The following is a 25,235-nucleotide window of genomic DNA, read 5'->3' on the forward strand; positions in this document are numbered from 1 at the left end:
GACTTGTAGAATTTTCAGTCTTTCGTGCTCTTATCGTCTCCACGGTCCTCTCTTAATTTATTTAATTATATGTATATTTTCAATATTGCATTTGTTTGGTATATTTAATTTTTATAGAAATGCTTGTAGTATATCATCGTTCGAAGTATAACGCGTCGGAATAACTGTGCTTCTAGATAATTAATTTTAAATCTGTCAAAATTATCGTTCTTTTATTTGGTAATTCTGAAAATGCTTAAATAAATATAATATAAATAATACTTGATTAATACCTAATACAGAATATACTTAACAACTAACGCCAGCATAGTCCATATAACACCAGTTAATAACTAAGTCCTTCATAACTTTTCTAATAATAAATTAATAATTTTTCTAATAATAAATTAATTATTCCGCGTATCCACCGCGTATGAACACCCACGGTCTAACAATAGCTTGCCGACCCCGGAATCTCGACAAAGTGAATGCGATACTAATACGACACTGAGCAAAGAATTAGCCAAGAACCGGCGAGCGCGACGGTTCCTGAAAGGCTCGAAAGGATTCCTCGGTCGCGGAACGTACGCATGTCCAACGGTAACCGCGTCTCCCCGGGCCAGACAATGGGAAGGATCGCCTAATGAAAATTGGAACCGGTCGAGACGGTCCCGCGATCGTTACGGGACAGCCGTGGTTCTCTTCTTCGGCCGTAGAAAGAGGACAATGGATTTCGTAAATCTCGTTCTCCGTCATCCTCTCTAATATAATAATTCTGGCGGGCGTTCTCGCATTCTCGGCCGTCGTAAATACGGCCGCCGATTGTCTGGCAAGGCGAGGCGGAGCGAAGCATCCGCAATCTCGAGAGGAAGCGGATTTGTAGTTCACCCTCCTTCTCCGACTCCGACTCTCTCCCTCTCTCTATGCTCTTTCTTTCTTTCTGCGGATCGTAGGTTATCGATATACCGCGGAGGTCGTTACACAGAGGCCAGACGAGTTTTGTTCCGGCTCTGCGGCTAATTCCGCGATCGCGTCTCGCGAGACGCCGCGGGATCGATACCGGGGGATGATCCGCGCGGGTGAAAAATCTCTGTAACAGCGCGCTTCGATTCCGCTGGCTCACGAATCGAGAGAAATGAGTGGAAAGCCTTCCTTCGCCTCTTGCCCGCGACTCCTCTCTCTCTTTCTCTGTATTTCTTTTCCTCTGGCTCTCCTTTTCTTTCGCTGTTTCTCTGGTTCTTGTTTCTTTATTATCGTCTCTCTATCTCTCTGCTTCTCTTTTTCTATTACTGTCTCTTTCACTGCCTCCCTCGCTACTTGTCACTCTCCTATCCTTTCACTGTCTCTCTGCTTCTTGTTTCTTCTTTATAATTGTCTCTCTATCTCTCTGCTTCTCTTTCTCTACTACTGTCTCTCTGCCTCTCTAGCCATTTCTCCGTTTCTCTTCCTTTCTCGTCGTCTCTCTAATTCTCGTTTTTCCTCTATTACTGTCTCTCTATCCCTACGTTTCTCCTCTTCTCTCGGTGTCTCTCTTTTTTTCTGTCTCTCGCGCTATTTCTCTGTCCCCCTTTTTCTAGAGTGCTGTCTCTCTAGATCTCGCTCCTTCTCTATCACTGTCTCTCGTTCTTTTTCTCGCTGTCTCTCTGACTCTCATTTCTCTATTTCCTTTTTTCTCTCATTTTCTCTCTGACTCTCTAGCTATTTCTCTGTTTTTTTTTCTCTCTCGCTGTCTATCTGTCTTTTTCTCTCGTCGTCTCTCACTCTCTTTCGCTGTCTTTTTGTCTCTCATTTCTTCTCAATCACTGTCTCTCTAGCTCTTCGTCTCTCGTCTTTTTCTCTGTCTCTCTGACTCTTTAACCTATTCCTCTGTCTCCTATTTTCTCTCATTTTCTCTCTGAATCTCTAACTATTTCAGTTTCTCCTTTTTCTCTGGTTTTCTCTCTCGTTACGTGTCTCTCTTTCTCTACATGTCTCTCTTTTCTCTCTTGCAACCTCTCGTCCTTCTCTTTCCCTCTCTCTCCGTTTCTCCATTCCTCTTCGTCGGTCGCGAGAGACGCGTTCCACGGGGAAGTTCGCGGTGTAAGAATACCCCCATCGAATGAGAAACGATCTATTACGGGGCTATGAAAATGATTCCATTGAAATCGAAAGAGCTTAGGAGACGAGACCCGCGGGAGCGGGGAAAAATACTCGATACAGATCGAACGATCATCCGTCTTCTGGGATTGCCGCGGAACGAGCGCATTGTGGACTTCGCCAATCACCACCCTTTTCCAGCGGTACGCTCTTTTGTCACCCTCTCTTTCTCCCACGCCCCCGGATCCGGCCGAGCCGCTCTGTCGCCGCAGCACACTCCCGCGCCTCTATCTCTCTCTCTTTTTCTCTCTCTCAATCGCTGTCTCTCTCGCTTTCGCTCTTTTTTGATCTCGCTCTCTCTCTCGCTTTCGCCTTCTCTCTTTTTCTCTCCTTCTCTCTCGCTTTCGCTCTCTCTCTTCTTCTCTCTCTCTCTCTCTCTCTCTCTCTCTCTCTCGATCTCGATACACCACCATCACCGTGGCGCGTCCCCGGATCCGACTCTTTTGTTCGAGTCCCTCCATTCCTTAAAGCGCTCTTCCTCGTCAACGAGTCGCGGATAAAATCGATCCTCGTGCTTCTTCTTCCTCCTACCTCTTCCTGTTTTGTTTTTTCACCATCCGGCAGGTGGGGAATATACACCTTTGGTCCGGCGAGCGCGATCGAGGCTTGCCTTATTCAGAGCGGATCGCGCCGCGATCTACCGAGTTTCGCTTTATTCAGAAACAATAGGACGATATACCGAGTTTCATATTTTTTTAGGAACGATAGTGATGGTGATAGTGAGTTACAATTCTCTCTTCTTGTTTATTGATATTTGATTTTATATAACAAATTGTTTAAAGATTAATTTCGTGATAGGTGCAATGTTTTTTTAGTTAACTTTTGCATTCTATTTTTGCTTTACTTGGAATCGATTTCTTCACTGTGTTATAATACTAAATTTAAAGAACTTTTATTGTTAATTAATAATGGAGAATATCGAGATGAATATAAAAATACAAATGAGATAAATGCGTCGGATAAGCCATAAATGTTTTTCTACAAATTCAACGATTCAATTTATATTAATTCAGTTCGATTCGATTTTTATTCTATTTTAACTGATTTCAATTGATTTTAATCCGTCTTGATTTATTTTAATTTATGTATACGATTAAACACGCATTTCCACGACAACAGAAACGTATCGCGTGTCGGCTGACAGAGGATCAGCGAATCAGCGAATTCGGTAAACAGTAATAAATGAACGATGATCGTGAATTGAACAGCTTGGAGCGCGTGAAAACGACGCGCGATTCCATTGATCTAGCGTTAAATATATTTCTGTCAAAGGGGTAGAATTGTCTTGCGCGCTATGGCGCGGGACACTTTTACACGTGACTTCGTCGCACCGTGTGTGTAGCTGCAGCTTTCGCAAGCACACGTGGTCCGATTCGATAAGCATTCGTACCGTAGCGCAATATTCCCCCGGAGACGGTACATTAAAGATATATATCGCAATCGTTGCGTGTAAATAGTTCTGTTTATAATGGCGAACAGGGTTTAGCAGCGATAACAATTGCCCGGCTAATGAGGTCGCCGACAAACGATATTAAGAACTGTTTTCGAAGTTCGAACTTTCCTCGCCGGGGACATCGATCGACTTTTCATTTTGTTTTTATTTATTGGTCGTTGTTCGTTACGTAGAGTAAAAAGAACCCTTGAAGGACAACGCAGCTATTTCCCGTTGATCAAAAAATAAATATCACTCTTTCTATTATTATTATTGTTATTATTACAATACATAGTGATTCTTTAATTATTTATTTTTCTTTAAATTATTTAGAGCTCCTTTTACACCAAAATTGTGCAAAATATCGCCACCCTATTATTCTACCCCATACACAGGGGGTAGTATTATTGTTATTACTATTATTATTACAATATATAATGATTATTTAGTTATTTATTTGTCTTGAAATTATTTAGATTATTTAGCAATTATTTACACCAAAATCCTGCAAAATATCGCCACACCATCAAACTACCCCATAAACAGTTCTATCTCCCTTCCATCAAAAAATAAATACCATATCACTGTTCCCATTATTATTATCATTACTACAATTACCATCGTCTCGCGAAGCGTGGTATCCCGAAGAAATTGGAATTTCGATTCGCCTCGACTCGATTAGATTCTGATTACCGAAAGTATATTGATGGAGAGAGCCGTAGGCGTGTCGCGTCGCCCGAGCGTCGTTCCGAGCCCGGTCTCGATTTACCGGGAGAGCCCAACAGGGTGATTTACAGAACGCCGAGAGCGGGATAGAAGAAAGGCGAGAGGAGGACGGGGGGCGACGCGGCGACGGGGTTGTGTTCGGATATTACGGGAGCCGGGGAGATACATCGCCGGCTAAGGAGGCGCAAGGCTTGGTAACCGGGCGTTGGGAGACGTTTAATGTCGGCGAGGCGACGCGCGCGGGAACGGCGGCCCGACAGCGGGGGCGACGCTGGTGGTGATGGTCCTCCTATCCGTGTTCCGTCGGCGCGCGGGATGCCGTCGTCGTCGCTCGGTGTAATCGGATATTATATTATATTCACCGATCGGATTGATATCTCTGTCCTATTATGCGGCGGCATGAATCCCATTTTGAAGAATGCCGGGCCGCGGTTTCACGGTGATATTTGAATAGAGGCGGGGTGGGGGGTGGAATAGGTGGAGGCATAACGCGGCGCTGGCTGACGGGAAAGTGGCAGCTAGACACGATGAGGGTTGGCGGTTCGGGGGGGGGGGGGGGGGGGGGGGGGGCGACGGAGAAATGCGACTGCAGCGGGAATCAACGATTTCGACCGATCGGACGCGACGCGGTGCATAGAGGGGTGGACGCGGGTTATATTCGGCGAATATGTTTTTGCGAGAATTTCTTTGTGACGTCCTTTAGGGTTATGTCAACGGGGGAAATGTAACCTATGGAAAATTTGAAATAAAATAAAGTTTGGTATAGTGCTCGGATTTTTAAGAAAATAACCTGATACGTGGAAAAATCAGCAATATAAATATTATTAAATATTATTATAAACCATGTAGTATCTTTGAAGATACTAACGACGCTGAACACAAATTATAAACGTGACATTTGTTATGTAACAATTCGAACAACTGCAATTATTTAATGAAATGCATGAAAATTTATAATTTTAATAACAAAGATCGTGTATTATAAATTTTAATTACAAAAACCATGTATTATAAATTTCAATTACAAAGAACATGTATTCGAAATTTCAATTACAACGGATTTTTAATAAAAATCTAAATCTCGGCACGCTTTTAATAAACGTTTAAATCTTACTATTACTAAATATCGTCCTAGCCGAATTAACGATCCATGGATAAATTTGATGAAATTAACGGGTAACATTAAACCCTACGCGCATTGATTAATATATTTTAATAAAAAGAATTACGAATTAAATACTGTCGGGTCTATCAGTTCTCTCTTCATTGCACCGCACATTGTGCGGCAATTTCCATGCGGCTCGAACTTAGGCGATCTATCTCTCTCTCACTCTCTCTTTCTCTCTCTCTCTTTATCGATGGCAGTTGGCAAAACGGGGGTCCGAGCGTTAATTAAGAACCGTACGGAAATCGCTTTAATTAAGAGATTAATTCAATTTTTCGAAGAGGGGATGACCAGGCTTGCCGTGTTTCTTCGCTCGGACCACCTGAAATTACGAAATTAAAAGCACAGCCGCGACATCCTCAGACAATTCTGGCCCTCTTTTCGTCGAACCCTTTCCCTTCCTCTGCCGCCAATCTTTCCACGGAGACTCGTTCAAAATGGCTGCAGCCAAAAATTTAATTTCGATTTGAGAGATGCGAATAATAATATTATATGTATATTATACATATATTATACATTATGTTCTAACTTTTTGTAACGAGTTTGATATGATATTATAAAGCAAAGGGTTAAGATAATTTCACAAAGTTATTACAGTTCGTAGATATTCGTCATATTAACCCTTTCCGGACTAGGGGGAATTTAATCGTAATAATATAAAGTCGTATTTAATTATATCTGTACTTACTATGCGAAATATTAAAGTATATTTAAATAAACGAAAAGAAATGCCTGGTCTGGTAATACCATCTTGCGAAATCGTTAAAAACCGATCGAACGTTTCTTCGCTGTAAGTAAGTAAGCTTTGAACTAGCTTCGCTCGGTGATTCGTTCCACGATTTTTACGTCTCCCGTTTATGTCCTCGATGATTCGACTCCCCCAGCGATACACACGGTACACCCTCTCCCGCAACCTCGCGGGCAAACGCTCGGAGAATCGTAAATATCGTATAATTTCGATCCACTTCCGCGCAGCGAGGTAAACATCCAGACACAGATATCCAATGCAAACTAATTTCCTGTTCGACGCGCGTCGCGGTGTGCACGCAAGCAATCGCGGAGTTTTCTTCGACGACGACGCCGTGCATTGTAGTACGTTGCCCGTTCGGGCGGAGAGAGAGAGAGAAAGAGACAGGGGGAGAGAGAGAGAAAGAGAGAAAGAGAGAAAGAGAGAAAGAGAGAAAGAGAGAAAGAGAGAGAGAAAGAGAGAGAGACAGAGAGAGAGAGACAGAGTGAGAGAGAGAGGAAAAGAGAAAGAGACCGAGAGACAGAGACAGAGAGAGAGAGAGAGAGAGAAAGAGAGACAGAGAGAGAGAGACAGAGAGAGCGAGAGAGACAGAGAAAGAGTGATGAAGAGACCGAGAGACAAAGAGAGAGAGAGAGAGAGAGAGACCGAGAGAAAGAGAGAGAGAGACCGAGAGACAGAGAGAGAGAGAGAGAGAGAGACCGAGAGAGAGAGACCGAGAGACAGAGAGAGAGACCGAGAGAGAGAGAGAGAGTGAGAGATAGTGAGAGAAAAGAGAGTGAGAAACAGAGGGGGACAGAGGGAGAGAGACAGGGCGAGAAGGGGGGAGAGGGACGATCCTTTCAGGCGTTTCATTAATTAGCGTACGCCGCCGCTTCCTTTCCATATTTCGCTCGACTCCGATGCGAAGGCACTTCGTTTTCCGGCTGTTTCCAAAGCGCGGCGCCCGCCCGCCGACCCCTTGTGTTCCGCCGAGTAGAAACTCGTCTCTCTCTCCTCCGTAACTCGTTAATTTGACGCTATTTCGCAGCCGGAGATTCGTTCGAGGTTCGGCGCCTTCCTTCAGAATCGGCGCCGCCGCGCGGCCGATGAATATCTCGCGGTGTCGAAAACCGTTCGCGGCGATTCTTGAAGGGGATTGGACCCGGCTTGTTGTGCGCAGCGACGAATTTTGATGGAAACTGGGTTGAAGTATACGGACGCCTTCGATTCGGAGGGTGTTTGCTTTGAGAATGGTTTTTTATAATGCTTTTTTGGATGTAATGTTTTAGGCTTGTTAGTTATGGGTTTGAGATGTGAATTTTGAGAAAGATGGCGGATGACAATAAATATAAATTATTATTGTTAAAAATTGTTACAATCGAGAATCTTCTAATCGATGTAACTATGAAGAAAATAGTACTGTAAAGGGTTAACAATATCTCTAAAAAAAAATACAGAAGTGTATCGATAATCGTAAGAAAAATTCTATGATTTTATATTAAAATTCTGTAATTGCGTAAAAATATCTACAGTTTCAGAAAATAATTCTACAATTTCACAAAAAATTCTATAAATTCCTAAAATAATTCTACAATATCATACAAATAATTCTACAATTTCATAAAAAAAATTCTCGTCACTTTTCCATGGAATAAAAATTATTTCATCAAAACCTATTAAAACATTGAAAAATTCCACTCGAACGACTTCTCATCTTCAAATCTCGTATAAACATTGCCCTGAATCCTTACAAAACTATATTTTCGATCAAACAAAAATAATAAAAATAATTTCTCCACGAACTGTCCCATTCTGCTGCATTAAGTAAGCGCCGCGGCGTCCCCTCGAAAAATCATCGCCTCACAAAGCGATCGTCGGAACGTCGAAAATTGCGGAAACCATCGACGGGGTCGAACGAACGTCGAATAATCCGCGAACGGGCAACGCACAGAGGGGGCCGCGAATAATTTCGCCCGACGCAGCCCCGCCGAAACTTTGCCGATGAATTTCCCGTCGAAATTTTGTTTTCGCGTTCTTCGCATTTTCTCGTTGCCCGGCAAGGGAACGAAAAAAAAAAAACAGAAAGAAGAGAACGAGATCGCCCATAATAATTTCCATAAGGCAATCCGGAACGTTGCGCCCGCGTAGTAGAATTCCGTTCCGCGAGGAGAGAGAGAGAGAGGGAGAGAGGGGTGGGAAACAAATTCCCCGCGCGGCCGCCGGTTAAAATTTCAAATGGAAATATTTGTTCGTGCGAGAGTTATGACGCGGGGCGGCGTACAACGGTGCTTAAAAGCGTGGAACCGCGGCGCGCGAGCAAGCCCCGAAACACACCGAACTTCTCGAGCACCTTTTTCCTGTAATGTACAACTTGAAAAATTGCCAAACATTTTTTACGCGACTTCCGGTCCGCGCGGAGCCCGCCACCGTCGCGAGATTTCGCTCGTCTTTTTGCTCGCCTCGCTTCTGCCTCACCCTTGCCTCACCCCTGCCTCACCCTTGCGACCACCCCCTTCTTCCATTCTCTCCGTTGCAAGCCCCTTTTGTCGCCGTCGCAGCTCGTCGCCCGCCGCCTTCTTGGACTTGGCCCACACGTTTCTTCGCGGGGCATCCTTTTTTACCCCGCGTTTCCGAGTGGACGCGCGGATATTCCGTCGCCACGGGGGTGGGGTGGCCTCGACTCGCGATCGGCCGCGCTTAGCGCAAGAACGACTTTAATTCTGTTAGCTGTTGGCAGACGTCTATCGCGATACTTTTAACCCCTTCCACTGTAATGACGGGTCAGACTCGAGATAAAGAGGCTACACTTCAAATATTTCGACAGAATTCTAAATAAAATTGTAAAAGATTGTAGAATATTGTTAATAAGGCTGTAAATAATAGCGTTTTTACATTTCAAGATTTTAAATAGAAATGGATTTATGTGTTTAAAATCTATAAAATATAGAAAAGAGCTTGTTAAATTTTTGAAAATGGTTTGACGTGTTTCCGTTCTCTTAAAAAATTTAAAACTGCAAATAAAGCTAAAGAGCTTATAAAAACTATGTTCACCAAAACAGATAAAATAAACCATTATATCAATAAATCTCGGGATTTTAAATCTTTTTAAAATACATAAAAACGAATTAGTTTGAATAAAATGCCCGGGGGTAGTTACAAATATAATAGATCGCTCAGTGCGCAAGCTTAAGAAAATATACATAATAATAAACATAATAAATAAGTAATAATCAAATAAATTAAACAGTCCATTAGCAAACGAAATACAATCGACTTACAAAAGACAAGAACATATAATTAAAATTTCTTAAAAAAACACATCCAAAAAGACAATTAAATTTGCCAAAAACGAATATCGCTCCAACGTGCACAGTAATTGATACACTTACCCTAAACGAGGCTGGCGAAACATCGAAACAAAATGTACCAGAGCCGGCGATGTCCAAGGGTGAATAGCCAAATTGAGAGGGGTTTTGAAATTTGGGCGGCAGGAGGGGGGATCGATCGCAGCCAGAATTCGCCGGCTGGTCGAGATTCGATCGCCGGAGGCCGAATTTCGTGGAGCATTAACGGCCGGGGCAACATTGTTGCTCTGGCCCTGTTTCGCCCCTTTAAATTTCTACGGCACGGCGCGGGACAATAGCGCGTGCCGGGCGGGATTAGAAGGATGAGGATAGGATGAGGTAGAGATGAGGATAGGATGAGGATAGGATGAGGGAGGATGACGCGAGGAATATCAGCGAGCGGGAATTGCCACGGCAACTGCAATTGCCGTTAGTCACGTTCGCCCCGAAAGAAAGGGTGGAGGAAGGGGTGGTGGAGGAAGGGGGCGGTGGAGGAGAAACGAGCAGCCGGACGCGACGGGCGCGGGCGTCGACGTTGCGGACAGCGGAGAGTCTTTTATCTGCTTACGCTTTATTTGCATCCGCGCAAACACGCCGTGCCGCTGCCGGACATGTGAACTCTCGTCTGGCTTCGCGAGACGAGAGGACTCGCATCTCTCTCTGTTCTCCACTCGTGTAAAGCCGAGCGCGGCCGATGAATATGAAAGTATCGCGCGCGCGCACGCGACAACCGATCCTTTTGTTACCGCCCGTCCATTTCTGCCAGAAACAGCTTCCGCTCGATGATCCGCCCGGTTCCCGCGGCCACCGAAATTAACGGACTCGTTCGCGAAACCGATATACACGCGGACCACCGTCCCTCGCGTCCGCGGCTTTCCCGCGAAATCGAGGCTGCCTCGCGATTCCCGAGATAAACGGACCGCGAATCCGGCTCCGCTCGCGATACTCTTCTTTCACGATTATTATTATCGCTACCCCGTCGTCTTTATTGCCACGGAGGTGCATGGAAGCCAGTGCTGTCGAGGAAGTCTAGTAGATTCTGCTGAATCGCGCGGCTGTGCCACGGACGTTTAACGTTCCCGGGTAAATTGGCTAGGTTTTTTTTACCACGGTCGGCCGTTGTTCGAATTGTGCCGAATTTATCGGTTTTGATAATGCGATTGTTCGAACGAGCGCTTTTTCGGGGAATGTTTTATTCGAGAGAGGATTTTGTGGCGTTATTTGTTACCGGTTGTATCTAATTATTCGAGTAGGTTTTGATCTTTTTATTTTTGTGTTATTCCTCATTTTTTATTCGAATATATTCTCAACCTTTTTATTTGAATTATTTTTCTTTCGTTCTTTAAATTATTCTTAATACTTTTATTCGAATTACTTTTCATTCTCTCTTCGAATTATTCTTAATATTTTTACCTGACTGTGTACAATGACTTCTTCACCCCAAGAAAGCTGTCTAACCTATTCATCAATCGTTTGAAATCGCCCTCGGTGAAACAACAAATATTTGACATAAACAATTAATAATAAAAAGCCCATTTTATCTTAGTACGTTACTAAAAAGCCTGTGCACATTCTACATAATCTCCTCCACCACATTCAACACACGATACAATAACATCTCCTTCGAAAATACAAAACAAATTCTTCCGCGAAGTTCTTACCACAAAGTCGCCACCTCACGCTCCAAGAAAACCACACCCTTCCCCTCCGAAGATTGAAATTAGCGCCTGAACGGGGCCTTCGAAAGCTGCAGTGGCGACAACAAGGCGGCTCGATTTTTCACGGGCCCGTGCGCCAAGAGAAAGCAGAGAAGCACAGCGTGCGCCGCGCAAACAAGTGACTAATGGATCAAACAGGTCGCCGACGTGGATTAATAATCCGCCGGGTGAAATGGAAAATTCGAAACCTACCTCGTACCTCGGGGAGGGGGTTACGCAGGCCCACGGGATGAGCGACGAGGGAGGATGATCAGCGGCGTTCGAACACGCGCGGCCGGGCTCTCTTACATAACCGGGCAACGAATTTTTCCAAGGCGAACTTTCGCGATTCGTCATAGTCGGGTGGGCGGCGCGGAGTGTGGGGTGGGTGGGGTCCGTACGTAGAAGTTCGCCGCGGCCCAGGCCCGCAGCTTCAAACTCGATACAGGCCGGGGGTGAAGTGCACTCGGCCGAGAGAATCGGATAACCTTTTACTTTGGAGATCGAGCTTCGCCCGAGATGGCATTAGAAGATGTATCAGAGCCGAGAGCCTCGAATGCCCCGAGGAAGGACTCACCCTCTCTCTCTCTCGCTCTCTATCTCTCTCTCTTTCCCCCTTCAGACGACGCGGACAACTTCATAACTACCCGCCGAACGGACAAACATCATATACGTATGTATATATACGTTTGCCCCGGACAGCTCCTTTGCCCGGGCGAACTTTTAACCTGTCCTCGGGCCAATTACCCTGCCCGAGAGCCACGCCGCGTTCGGATAAAAATTTCGACGACGACTTAATCTCTTTTCCAACAATTTTCCGCCACTATTCCAGTCGTCTTCTATTCTAGTCTTCTCCACTGCGTTCGCAAATATTTCCAGTGTTTCAACCCTTTGCGCTCGAAGCCATTTCAACTCGTTGCGCTACGACCCCTTTCTAGATTAATATTTTTTCGTCCTGCATCATTTCCTTGATGGAACAAGAGGATCTTTGTTTCCCTATTGTCTTCATTCACTTCCATTCCCAAATTTTAGGATATTTTATTATATATATTTTATTATTCAATTTTGACTTCAATTTAATAGGAACGACTGGCAGAGTTCTACTTATTAAATTGTATACGAAATATTTGTCACGTATCTGACATGTTGTTATAGTGCAAAGGGTTAATCGTAAAACTGATATAATATTTCTGACTCAGATGATCTCTATTTTATGCAACAAGGTGCACTTTTATGGATACGAAATTAATTCTCGTGACTCGTATCAATAGTTTCACTATTTAACAATTTTTGAAATGGAAATTTTGTTTGGATAAAAATTATCTTGAGACGTGACAGAACAATTTTATTATCGTACTTATATTAAAATATTCTCGTACTTATATTAAAATATTCTCGTAGTTATATTAAAATATTCTCGTACTTATATTAAAATATTGCCGTAGTTATATTAAAATATTCTCATAGTTATATTAAAATTATATAAAATTTTATTGTCGTTTTATAATCGTACTCGATTGCGAAGGGTTAAATATTCCTGAGCTACGAATCTCGTAAAGTGTCAATCGCTCGTACGAGAATGAAAGTTACTTACTTCGGGGGGTTGTTTGAAACGAACGACCGCTTTGCAGCGGAACAAATTGGTGGAATTTTATCGACAATGTGTCGATCACTTCGTTGAAGCGACGTTCGAAGTTTTTGACAAATTAAAAGGTTTCTTTCACCTCTGCTGTACTTTTTATTCGTTCGCTGTATTTTGACGAGTTAGACTCGTGACGGTAATTACTAGTAATAAGTTATTCAATATTATTATTATAAGTTATTAAGCATAGATGTAATTCTGTTCTTTAAAATTGAAACGGACCACGTGTACAGCACACCGATGGTTAACACCGGTGCACACAGTATTACCAAAGAGACACAACTCCGCGAAAGTCCGCAAACATTCGCTCGTCGCAGCCACCCCCAACCCGCCCCTTATTCCAGCAATCATTCCTGTCACATCAATTTTAATTTGAAATTTCGCAATCCACTTGCGATCCGCGCCGAACAAATATAATAACCGGGCAGCGAGCAAACATAACAGCATTTCGCCGGCGCGAACACCGATAGAAACGCGCGTACGAGAGAAAAAGAAAACACACAGCGAACGCGGCCCCGTACACTTTCGGGAGGAAGGGTTGATTCGCTTGTTACACCGGTGACGCTTCCGGTTAAAAATCATTTTAGCAGGGGCGGCGCCGGGGGACGCGAGCGGAGGGGCCGCGAAAGTTAACTCGCGCAAATTATATTTTCCGGTCGAGCGGAACGAAGGATACCGAGGGCGGAAAGAAGGAAGAAGGGCGACCGCGGCGACGGTGGGACACAGGGGGGACGGTTGTACGGGGGGGGATGGAACGACAGCGGGAAAAGAGAGAAATGTGCTGCCGCAGTGGCGACGCCGTCTGCAATTACAATGCCTTAATTTTATGCGCGAAGTTAAGCTCCTTTTAAGAGTCCCGGGAGCGGTCGGTCCCCTTCCTGGCCCTGTCTCCTCCGTGCCATCCACCCCCCGGCGACCCTCGGCCTCTCAACCCCCCTTCCTCTTCTTCCGCCTTGGGGTTCCACTTTCCACGTCGTCCGGCGGCGCGCTCGTTTCCACCGACGCGAGCGTATTCATGGTGAAACGTTCTTCTGCCAACCGGCAAGATTCTCCATCGAGTCGCGGCAATTATTTTAATTTGTTTAGAGACCATCTCGCCCATCCACACCTCGCTCCCCCCTCCCCTTCCCCTTCTCTAGACCGCCGACCTCTCCGGGACTCCGTCCGCGACGATTTTATTCGACCGTTCTTTCGCCTCGGCACTCTCTCCTACGGTTCACTCCGCCTTTGCACGACTTCTCCGTGGCCGCAGAAAAAATGTGGTTCAAAAACGACTCCCTGAAATCTTTGCCTCCTCGAACCACGAATCCTTAACGGTTTTTCCGGTCGTCGCGTCGTCGACGGAGAGTTGATTGACGGAACAGCGGCGATAGAATTGTTAACCCTTTGCACTTTTGTAATGACTTTAAGGCGTTACTACGATCCTATAAATTTCTCATTTTCGATTTCTTTCTTTATATAGAATCGCCTTCTATAAAATACAATTATAAATCTAAAATAAATTCGAATATAATTATATACGTATAAAATAAATCTAAATATAATGTATGGAATAGTATGATATAAATCTAAATATAATTACAAGTATGACATGAATTGAAACACAATTATAAATATAAAGTAAATTTATATATTTATATAAGCACAAAATAAATTTTAATGTAATTGCAAGTAGAAGGTGAAACTAAATATAATCGTAAAGTAAATTTGACCCGCGATTGAATTTTCATTATAAATGCTTCGTATAAATTCCATATAATAAATGAACTTAGCATTCCGATATAAAATATTATCTAATAATACTTTTAATACGGTGGGTAGGCAGACGGGATATGCAAATATTAAATATTTTTCGTTCGTCCACGAATTTTATTTATGTTTACATTGGCGAAGCCGAGCGAATAAATACCGACGCCCCCGATTCGGCAAAGTGAACCGGCATCGCGTTGATTGGGCAAGCATTAAAAATCGTGTTTCTCTTATTTTCGCAAAGATATAGTCTCTTTAATAAAAACGGTCGCATGAAAATATTACATCGTTAAAAATATATGGCAATTTATAAATGCATGCGAAGAAAAGGGTGGCTGAAGAAGGGTTGATTTTGTCCTTAAAATAGAAACAAGACGTGGAAAAGATGAAATTGTTAAAATTCTTAGGTTAATAAAATAAAAAACTTGCACGAAGGTTCTTTAAGATTTATTTAAAATAAAATTCTTCCATAACCTCAATATGATTCTCTCTCAGACCAAGAAAAGATCGTCGCAGAAAATGAAACTAATTATTAGATTGCGTGGATTTTATATATTTATCTTACAACTAATTGTATTAAATACGAAACAGTGAAGACTGTGAAAGAATTTTTACAAATTATTAAAAGCAGAAGTATATTTGAATCTCCTAAAGTATATTTAAATCCTACTCTTCTCTCTACAGTATTTAATTATTCAAAGAAACATAAAAACAAAATTAAACCCAAATTATCTTCTAAAAAATGATTAAAACCAAAAATCATCTAATCACCGCAACTTTGAAAAAAAAGCTACAGCAAGTGGTAAAATAAATTTTTATTTTTCACAAGGATCCTCAACCTTCTAATTTTAAATTTCGCATCCAAAGGAAGACGCATAGAAAAAATCAAAAGAACGCCTATAAACAAATACTAACAAAGGTAAACTGCATCTTGAAAATCGCCTCGAAAAGCCAAGAAAATCGCGACCGCCTCGAAGAATATCTAGAAAAGGTATGACAGCGAGTATAATCGATCTTTGTCCGGCGAGCGAAGCAACGACGCCGCCTCCTAGCACAGAATCGAGCCGCGCATCGTTTCTGCCCGGGTGCCGGCAAATTGTATTTATCCTGTTCGTTGCGTAACTCCGTCGACCGGGTGGACACGCGCGTCGCGATAGGAAAACGTCCGCGGCAGAGAGAAAGAGAGAGAGAGAGAGACACGGGGTGAAACCAATTACTTGTCGCCCGGTTCTAATCGCGACCCGTCGTCCGGTGTCCGATCATCCGTGTTTCCAACTCGCCGGCATCCAGCTCGCCGGCTTTCTGCCGGCATTTTTACGACGCCGCCTCTGCCGTCCTCCACCGTCCACGGAACCCATCTCGAGCGGTTTTCATCACAGAAGGTCCGTCGAAAAATTGAATCGGGACCGGAAGACGCCGCACGACCGTTCCCATCTTCCTCGCAGCGATTTCGCGACCCTTACGCTATAATAACGAGTCAGACTCGTGATAAAGATTCCACGTATGATCTATTTAATACGAATATTATTCATTTCTTCTAAATCGAAATAAAATTAAATTCCTCTGTTATGAAAGTCTGCGAACGAAACTAAGTAAAGACAGTACGTCTTTTGCACGTCTCGCAAAAATTTCTTCGCTTGACGCCGGCAGCAATGGAAGTGATTCAAATCACTTCCTTGACACCTTTCTCGGAATAGGTTATCGGAAAATTATAAATTATCAAGTTTTACTAATATCGTCGTTGGTTCTCATGAGTTTTTGTCCACCCATCTCCTATCTATGACATAACCTATCTCCATGAAATTTCGAAGATAAATGCAAATAAATGTAAAATTCGTTTGTCCTATACGTTTGCGCGTTACACCACATTGGTGACGTCGAACGGCATAGTGTTAAGGAAAATATCAAGGCTAAAGAATAAGTGTTAATCACCGCAGCCTGAACGGATTCATTTTGCAAAGGGTTAACCGGTCCGACGACGACGTGTTCGTCGTGTTGTTCCCGTGCGCGAGTGCGCGCCCGTACTCGTTAGTTTTTTCCGGCGAGGCGCGTCGAGTGCCATTTGTACAGATTTTATCCGGACGACGAGGACGCGCGCGCGCGGGCGCAGAGAAAAACGGCGCGGTAATTAAGAGTTTTTCCGGGGGGATGCGCGATCTCGATGCCTCTTTAGTTTCTCGTAAATCAGCCGACGCGGAAAGTAAACGAGCGGCGACGGTGTTCCGGGGACGGCTCTGCCTGCTAGGGGGAGGGTGGGAGGAAAGGGTGGCGCGACGACGACGACGAGTCCGTCGAGATCGGATCACCTCTGCCGGGAGGTGGCTCTCTCGGTGATACTCTCTCTCTCTCTCTCTCTCTCGAGTCATCGTGCTCGTTAAAAACCGATCCAATTTGTCTTACGACCGCGCGAGTAACCGCGCGCACGCGCGCGAATAAGACGGGGAGGGGAGGGGGGAGGCGAAAAGTTGTCGCGGACGTCGAAACGGGACGAAACGGGGTGGAAGATGGGACGTCCGACGGGACGGAGAACGGGACGTCGATCGACCATCGGGCGTCTTCTTATCGCGGCGAACTCGGCCGAACTACGTCGCTCGATTAGACGCTTCGAATCGCGGCTCCCTCCCCGACCCTTGCTGGCGCTCCGGCCTCGCATAATTGATCGACGCCGAGCCGAAAACTTGCGCCCGCGGTCGCCTCGGATCGACAAGAAAACGAGCCGAAGAGTTTCGGACGACGGAGTTCGACGGAGTTTCGGACGGAATTGTTCCGCGTTTTACGGTCACGGTTGGATGGATATCGCTCGCGTCGCTGTACTGCTAATTCGATAAGACTGTAATTCAATTAGAGGATTGAATTATATTTCCGCGGGAATCACGTTGGAATTTAACTGTGCGTGTCTCGCGCCTTCCGGTTAATTCTATTACCAATTCTTTTAATCGCCGGGCCAGCTGAAACGAAACGCGAGTGAATTGTTGGGCGACTTCAATGTGATTTGATTGAAATATGTTGTAATTGAAATGTAGTATAATTGAAATCTGTTACAATTGAAATGTATTGTAATTGACGTATATTGCAATTGAAATGTATTACAATTAAAATAGACTACAATTGAAGTATAATATAACTGAAGTATATTACAGTTAAAGTAGAATATAATTAAAATATAGAATAACTGAAATATATTATAATTGAAATACAATGTAATTTAAATATAGGTCTTGAAAATAGAACTCAGAGTGCCTTCGATTCAATCACATAAAAATCATTAATTAACGTAATTGAATTTCTTAGTATTTCATAATTATACTCCTATTGAATTATAATATAATTTAACTGAATGAAGGTCTGAATTACAAATTAAAATATAATCGAATCACATTGTAATTATAATTTCTATACTAATTCAATTATAATTTTGCACAGTTCTGTCTTGAAAATTTTCTTTACATACAATATTTTATTAGAAATAAAGCCAACATTCAATTTTTCAACTTTGTGCACTGCTTGCTCAGGATAAAAAAATCGAGAGAGAGAGAGAGAGCGAGAGAGAGAGAGAGAGAGAGAGAGTGACCATGTAGGTGAACGGCGATCGCGCGGCGCGCCGACGAGGCTCCGTCGTCAGGTTAACGTCTGACGTCAGCGCGATTGGTGTTTCCCGTCGGACGAAACGAGTCCGCGGAAACGGTTCGCAGGTGCACGTCGGTGCTCTGCAAGTTTACCGCACAATCCAGCGATTCATCGGGCGAAGCAATTAAAGTTTGTATGCGAGTTTGATGATCTTTGCTCCGTTTCGGGCTGTCTCCGGCTGTGTACGTGCACGCTCGATTACACGACCACCACGGGTCCCTGGGTTAGGCGCGAGCACTCTCGGCTGTTACCCGCTCCTCCGCGGCCCTCTAATTACGCGTTAAGCGCGGGGCGACGAATCGAAACGATTCGTCATCCTAATTCGGCATGCCTCTGTACGCCGAGCCTTGTCTCGTCTAGTATTGCATCGTATCGCTTGACGTAGGGATCGTTGAGGAGATGTATCGGAGTTGCAAGAGGAATCGTGGAGGAAATGTATTGGAATCGTTAAAGGAATCGTAGAGAAAACGTATTAGAATCGTAGAGGAATCGTAGAGGAATTGTAGAGGAATTGCAGAGGAATTGCGAAGGAATTTCAATGGAATTGCAGAGGAATTTCAATGGAATTGCAGAGGAATTTCAATGGGATCGTGGAGGAATTGCGAAGGAATCGCAGAAGATCCATAAAGAAAACGCAGATAAAACTGTAACAGAACTCCAGAGGAATCACATAGGAATTGCAACGGAATCGCAGAGAAAACACGGAGGAATTGCAAAGGAATTGCAAAAAAGAGTCCCAGTAAAATCACAAAGAAATCACAGAAAAATTGCAAATAAATCTCAAAATAAACCAAAGAGGAATTGCAGCAGAATTCCTAAAGAAATCGCAGTGGAATCGCAGGGGAACCACAAAGGCCGGCGAAGGCGTGGTTAGGAGGCGTGGTTTCCCATCCGATCGTCTGGTAGCACTGCTCGATCGGCCCGCGAGAGTTTCGTCCTGCCAGCCGAGCGGAAGACTCAATCGGATTAGAACGGCTGCCGCGCGCTACTGCTGGTGGTGGTGGTGCTCTTCGGAAAGTCGTGGTCAGCAGAAAGTTTCGCGCGATGAAAGGCACCGGGAACGAGGGGAGAGAAAAAAAGTGAAGAATCGAGCAAGCGGGAAACAGAAACTGGATCCCGCGATCCAGTGCGAAGTCTGTCGCGGAGGAAACGTACACGTGTCCGAAACGTACATGAATCCGTCGACTGATAGAAGGTTTGAATCGACACGTGTGCCGGAAATTAGTTCGTTAAACCTTGAAAGAAAAGAGTTGTTGAATTGCTTTATATGATCGCCTTTTGACCTTTGACCCTTTAACCCCGTGCGTGCTTTTATGACGCTTCTACATAGACGATCCATTGTCCAAGATGATCTCTCTCCGTATGCTTTTTAACTAAGAAGATCGTCAATTTATTGTAGAAATGTTTATTTGAATATCGTTATAACGGTAGAAGAAAAATTTAGAGATCAATAATTTTATCTGGTTTGTTATTTTTAAATTGAAAAAAGAAGCAACGAAATATATAATATTACAGTCGACTTTTTACTCATATTTTTATTATTATTGAACGATAAATATAGCGTGTTCTTTATATATTTTAATTATGAGAAATATGAATATATTTGAAAGTATTAATATATATTTTAATTATGATAAATACAAATATATATTTCTAAGTATTAATATATATATTTTAATAATGAATATATAAAACTAACGCATTGCAGATAAAAAGAAGAAATTAATATAAATTGACGCTGCTTTAATAAACGTAGCAATTAATTAATAACACATACCATAGTTGAACGAATGTTCATACTAAGAAACGCAAGGTGGAAATAGCTGGAGCAAGTATCGAATTTAGACTTTTAATCAACTTCTCGATGAAAACGCGGGAGCGAGGAGGACGGGTCCGTGATAGAACAAGAAGGAAAAGGGACCAAGGAGAGGCAGGTGAGACCAAAGCCGAGAGGAAGTGAGAGAGGCTCGCAGCTTATAGCACGGCCGGGCGTAATATCACGTCGCGCGCATTTAAGGGGTTAAGGGTTAGACCCGGCGATGCGTTTGTATTCGTGTCAACGATCCTGCACGGTTAAGCGGAAATGCCAAGTGGCGCACTCCCGTTGGCCGATGCGATGCGTCTGACGGCGAGTGCGCGATTACACTGGCTCCGGCGACGTCTCATCTTCGGCTCTCTCTATCTCTCCATCTCCTCTCTCTCTCTTTCACTCTCTATCTCTCGATCTTTCTCTCTCTCTCTCTCTCTCTCTCTATTTCGAGGATCCACTGTCCGTGATCCACGCGTACGCGTGCCAATTTATTTCAGCCGTCGACCCGTCGAACAAGCAATCTCTCCCGTCGAAGATGCTCCGTTTTCGTTTCGAAATGATCGCCGTGTATCTCGCGGCTGCAATTTACAGCGATCGGCTCCGACCCTCTCTCTCTTTCTCTCTCTCTCCTACGTTCGATCAGACCCTCCTCTCTCTATACTAACGAGGCAGGTGGGTTCGGCAAGAAATTCGAACGATTCTGGAATTAATACATCCTCGTGCACCCGTCTATCTCTGCAGCGGCGGCGGCACTTGCATCGCCTCACTTCCGGGAATTCGTGACGGTATTATCCCAGCAAAGCTATATCGGTACACCGGTATATTACCGAAATCCGAAATGAAGGATTATTTCGGATCCCGTTGGAATCATTAACGATTAACGAATTCGATGCTCAGATATTTTGCTGGTATATATGTTCCGGATGCTATTTTCTGGTTTTAGTGAATAAGTGATAAGCGATGTGGGGTAAGTGAAATAAATAATAAGCGAGGCGGGGTGAGCGAACCCTTTTTGTTAGTGGTGACGTGGTGTCTCGTGATTGTTGGTGAATGGGTTTAAGGGGGGAATGTTTAGGCTTTTATTATTTAATATACTGTTGTAAAAATCGCCTTAGAGGTTTTTCAATGACTCCTAAACCAAGAAAAATAGCATAAAATGTCGAAAACCCTGTTAACCCTGTAAATTGTCCTTGGGGGTAGTTACAGGATAAACTACATTGCGCATTATTCCACGCTTTCCTAAAATTTTGGAAAATATGTGACATATTGTGAATATCAAACTATACATTACAGAATTTTTACAGAATTTTCATTAACAAGCAGTGACTATTAAAAACAAAAAACCACCGAAAAATCGTCAAATCGAGGACTTCCCGAAAACTAAATTACAGATAATTTTTATATTAATTCCTCAATAAAATATTACCACAAAAAAAATGAAAATAAAATTTATCAACGCTCTAGCTATAAGAAAAATGTTACCACTCGCTGACATAACCGCAGGCGCGGATTAAATAATTTTGAACGTCGCCCCATTGAAACAAGCAATCCTTCAACCTAGAAAACGCGATACAAGACTCGACCGCGGCTTCTCCTCGCGCCACGTCGTCGCAATATCGACGAATAAAGTATCGATCGATCACCCGGGCGCACTAAATAATCGAGCGTGCGTTTTTTGTTTCAGCTACGACGCGAGAAATCGACAGTTCGGCAAGGCGAAGTTGTGGAGCGCGTCGAACTTCTGGGGCGACCGGGCGACGTTCAGGGCGAGCCCGCCCGCGCAGCTGACGATCCGGGACCTGCGGCAGACCGACGAGGGGGTGTACAGGTGCAGAGTCGATTTCCGGAACTCGCCGACCAGGAATCTCAAGGTCAACTTCACGGTTATCGGTAAGTCCGCCGCGTCGGAGTCCGGCCTCGGTCCGTTCTCAATCTCGCCGCGACCGTTCCAGCGAACTTTCCTCGTTTCCTCGATCCGCCGCGCGTTCGACGTCGAATCGAGACGAGAGTTCGATCGTCGGAGGGCGAACCGTAGAGCGCCGGTACCCCGGTCCCGCGACCATACGATTTTAACGCGTTGAGTGGTGCGTCAGTCACCGGCGACTGACGCCGAGCTTTCCCTTCAGGCCGCGTCAGTCGCCGGTGACTGACATTCTAAAATACGGTATAAAATATTACCAAAAATTGATTTAAAGTCCGCCTAATTTTTATCTAATACTGGATTCTATTATTAATGTATATATCTTCAGAAAATTTTATTGAATTTAATACATCGAGCAAATTCTAATTTGCCAGTAACGCGCTTCGCATTGCTGTACCACCTGACGGCGATTCCCTTATTTAATCGCGTCGCGCTCGACGCGTTAAAAACACGGCCGACGCGTATTTTCTCCCGCCGCGGAAACTTCGCCAGTTTCGCGGGGAAACTGGCTGGAAAGTTGCCGGCAGTTTCTGGACAACTGCGGATACCCCATCGTACGGATCGAATCGGGGTGGGGGGGATCGTCGCGGTGGAAACGGCGAGATCTCGTGGCTACGTATCGGTGCTCGGTTACCGGAGCAAGATCGTTGATTGGACGCTCGAAATTCGGAAACGATTGTGCGACCGGGGGGGGAGCGACGCGTTCTGCGGTCGATCGGTTTGCGAACGACGCCGAGCGCCGCCCCGGTCCCCGCCGTTCGATTCTCGGCCTCTCGATTGTTCCGAGTCCACCCGCGCCGATGATTACGGCCAAACTTTATTCGGTGGCCGAAAGATTGATCAACCGGGGGAGACTTCGGACAATGACACCGACCCCGATCACGGACAATAACGGATAACCGGATCGCTCTTCGAAAAAGATTCCGAGGTTTGTTGGCCGAACTCTCTCCGCGTTCCTCGTGTCGATTCGGACCGGACGTGAGTGAAATTCGTGGCGAGGGCTTGTTGATTGAATAAATTAATGTCGATCGAGTTTTAAGGAATTGTTGTACCATGGTTAAGTTATTTATGTTACGGTAATACAATTCTGTTACGGTAATACAATTTTATTATGGTTACTCAATTTTATTACGGTAATTCAATTTTATTACGGTAATTCAATTTTATTACAGTTACTCAATTTTATTACGGTAATTCAATTTTATTACAGTAATTCAATTTTATTACGGTAATTCAATTTTTGCAATTCTTTGCGTAAATTCTGGCTGACCGATTGGCTGAGTCTTTGATTCGTTTCTCTTTAATTGACTGTATATTTATTTTATTCGATTACTTTTTTTATAGAATGGTAAATTAATAGTAAGGGTGAAAGGATTTATATAGTATATGCACGGCTTCCTGTACCGTATTGTGGTTCTCGAGTTTAAATAAAGATTTATATTAGATTTATCGGACGAGATTTAACCTCGTCGCAAGTCGCGCTGCCATGTTAGACACATCTTCGATGAATTAACAGCGTTAACGAGCGCTAATAGTGACTGACATGATTGCAATTTCGTATGTATAATCGATCCTGTAGATAGATGCTATTTCGAAGGAAATTTGGAACAATGTATATCTCGAAAGTATATTCACATTTATAAAAGTAAAATTTCTTCTTTCATTATGTAGAGGAAGATAACCTAGAACTAACCTAAAACTTCGACGTTCCTCAACCAAAAATTAATTCGAAAAATGCAAGGAAATATATCATTTTAGAAGTATTTGCAGACTGATAAACGTGTTAAATAATTCAATATAATTAATTAATTAGTTTAATTCCTATAGTCAAATTTCATTGCCCCATACATCATCCCTTAACTGTTTTCATTTATATGTATTTTTAATACCACTTTGAGGTTATTTCGAAACGCGATGCTTCGAAATTATATATAAAAGATATTTAGCTATAATTTAAAATTCACTCTAGTATTCTTTTGCCAAAGGAAACGTTTTATATACCTCTCCAAACTTTACTGAACCGACTTCGCTCGGGCCACCCCAAGAAACTTCGAAAACACGATAGGCGATAAAATAGATCACGCGCCTCCGATTGTTCTCCATTGATTGCGACTCCGCTAGAAGGGATTTTTGACGACGCTGGGCTTCGGGTGACCACGGCGAAACAATCGACTAACCGGCGTCTCCTCGAGACACGGTGCCGTGAGTAAGAGAACCGGTAACTCGCATGGCGCACAGAAGCGTATCAGGTTTCGCGTATCGGCGAGAGGTCCGAAACTCCTGGCAGGCTTCTCCCCCGATACTTTGCCGAAAGTCTAAGACGGACCCCGGAGGACGTTGCTCTTGTCTTCTAATAGAATCGAACCCGGTATCGTGGTCTCTGTTTAAGGAGAACCGCCTCTCTCTCTCTCTCTCTCTCTCTCTCTCTCTCTCTCTCTCTCTCTCTCTCTGCCGTACCCTCGAAACCGGGCAGAAGCCCAAAGTCCTTTCAGGAAACCCCTAACCCAATTTACTCATCGATCGACTATTAAACTGAGTTAAGCGCCGACTGTCGATTCCGCTCGAAGGAGTACGCGCGGAGGAGAAACTTTAAGACGGTACCGAAAATCCGCCGAAACGTGGAACGGGGACAAAGGGCGGGCCACACTGTCGATACCGCGGCCGATCGCGGCGACCCCGCGGCATCGGACGGCTCCCCCTCTCCCTCCCTCTCTCTCTCCCTCTCACTCTTCTTTTAATAACTCGCGATGGATATCGTTTCGCGAAAATAAATTCGGGCAACTGGGTCACATTAGACTAGGATACTTGGACGACAGAGTGATACTAGCTTGGAATGTGTTTGGAGAATGGTTTAACCCTTTGCAGTCGGAGCCATTTTAACTGGAAATCCAAAATATTTCTTCAGACTCGCAGCGTTTCCATTTGATATAACCTGGAGCATTTTATACGTTGTAAAATTGAATTTTGTTACTTCTGTAACAGATAATAGCTCTTAACAATTTTTTAAATATTAGTTTCGATGAAGATTATTTTGAAACGTGGCATGATCAGTTTTGGAGTCGCCGTTCGACCGTAGAGGATTAAAAAGGGTGGAGGTCGAAACAAGAGTTTCTCGTTCTCAAGCAATTTTTAAGAAATTTTTAAGAACAATTTTTGAGGGTGTAGAATGCAATGTTAACCACTTGCGGTCGAGGACTTTTGAAATATTAATCCTTTGCACTCCGCGCCATTATGGATATTACCTACCAACGTTTATGAACATTTATATTATTATATAGTA

General features: G+C 43.8%; 1 protein-coding gene across 1 annotated transcript in view; it reads left to right on the forward strand.

The window, feature by feature from the left end:
- LOC144468346 (nephrin) overlaps nucleotides 1–25,235 on the forward strand; it is a 210,771-nt gene that overhangs the window by 39,581 nt on the left and 145,955 nt on the right. The window contains exon 3 of the mRNA XM_078177757.1: nucleotides 21,719–21,924. Within this exon, the coding sequence (XP_078033883.1) occupies nucleotides 21,719–21,924 (206 nt within the window). The remainder of the gene's footprint in view (nucleotides 1–21,718; nucleotides 21,925–25,235) is intronic.

The sequence above is a fragment of the Augochlora pura genome, chromosome 4 (genome assembly GCF_028453695.1).
Source record: "Augochlora pura isolate Apur16 chromosome 4, APUR_v2.2.1, whole genome shotgun sequence".
In the NCBI taxonomy this organism is placed as follows: Eukaryota; Metazoa; Arthropoda; class Insecta; order Hymenoptera; family Halictidae; genus Augochlora; species Augochlora pura.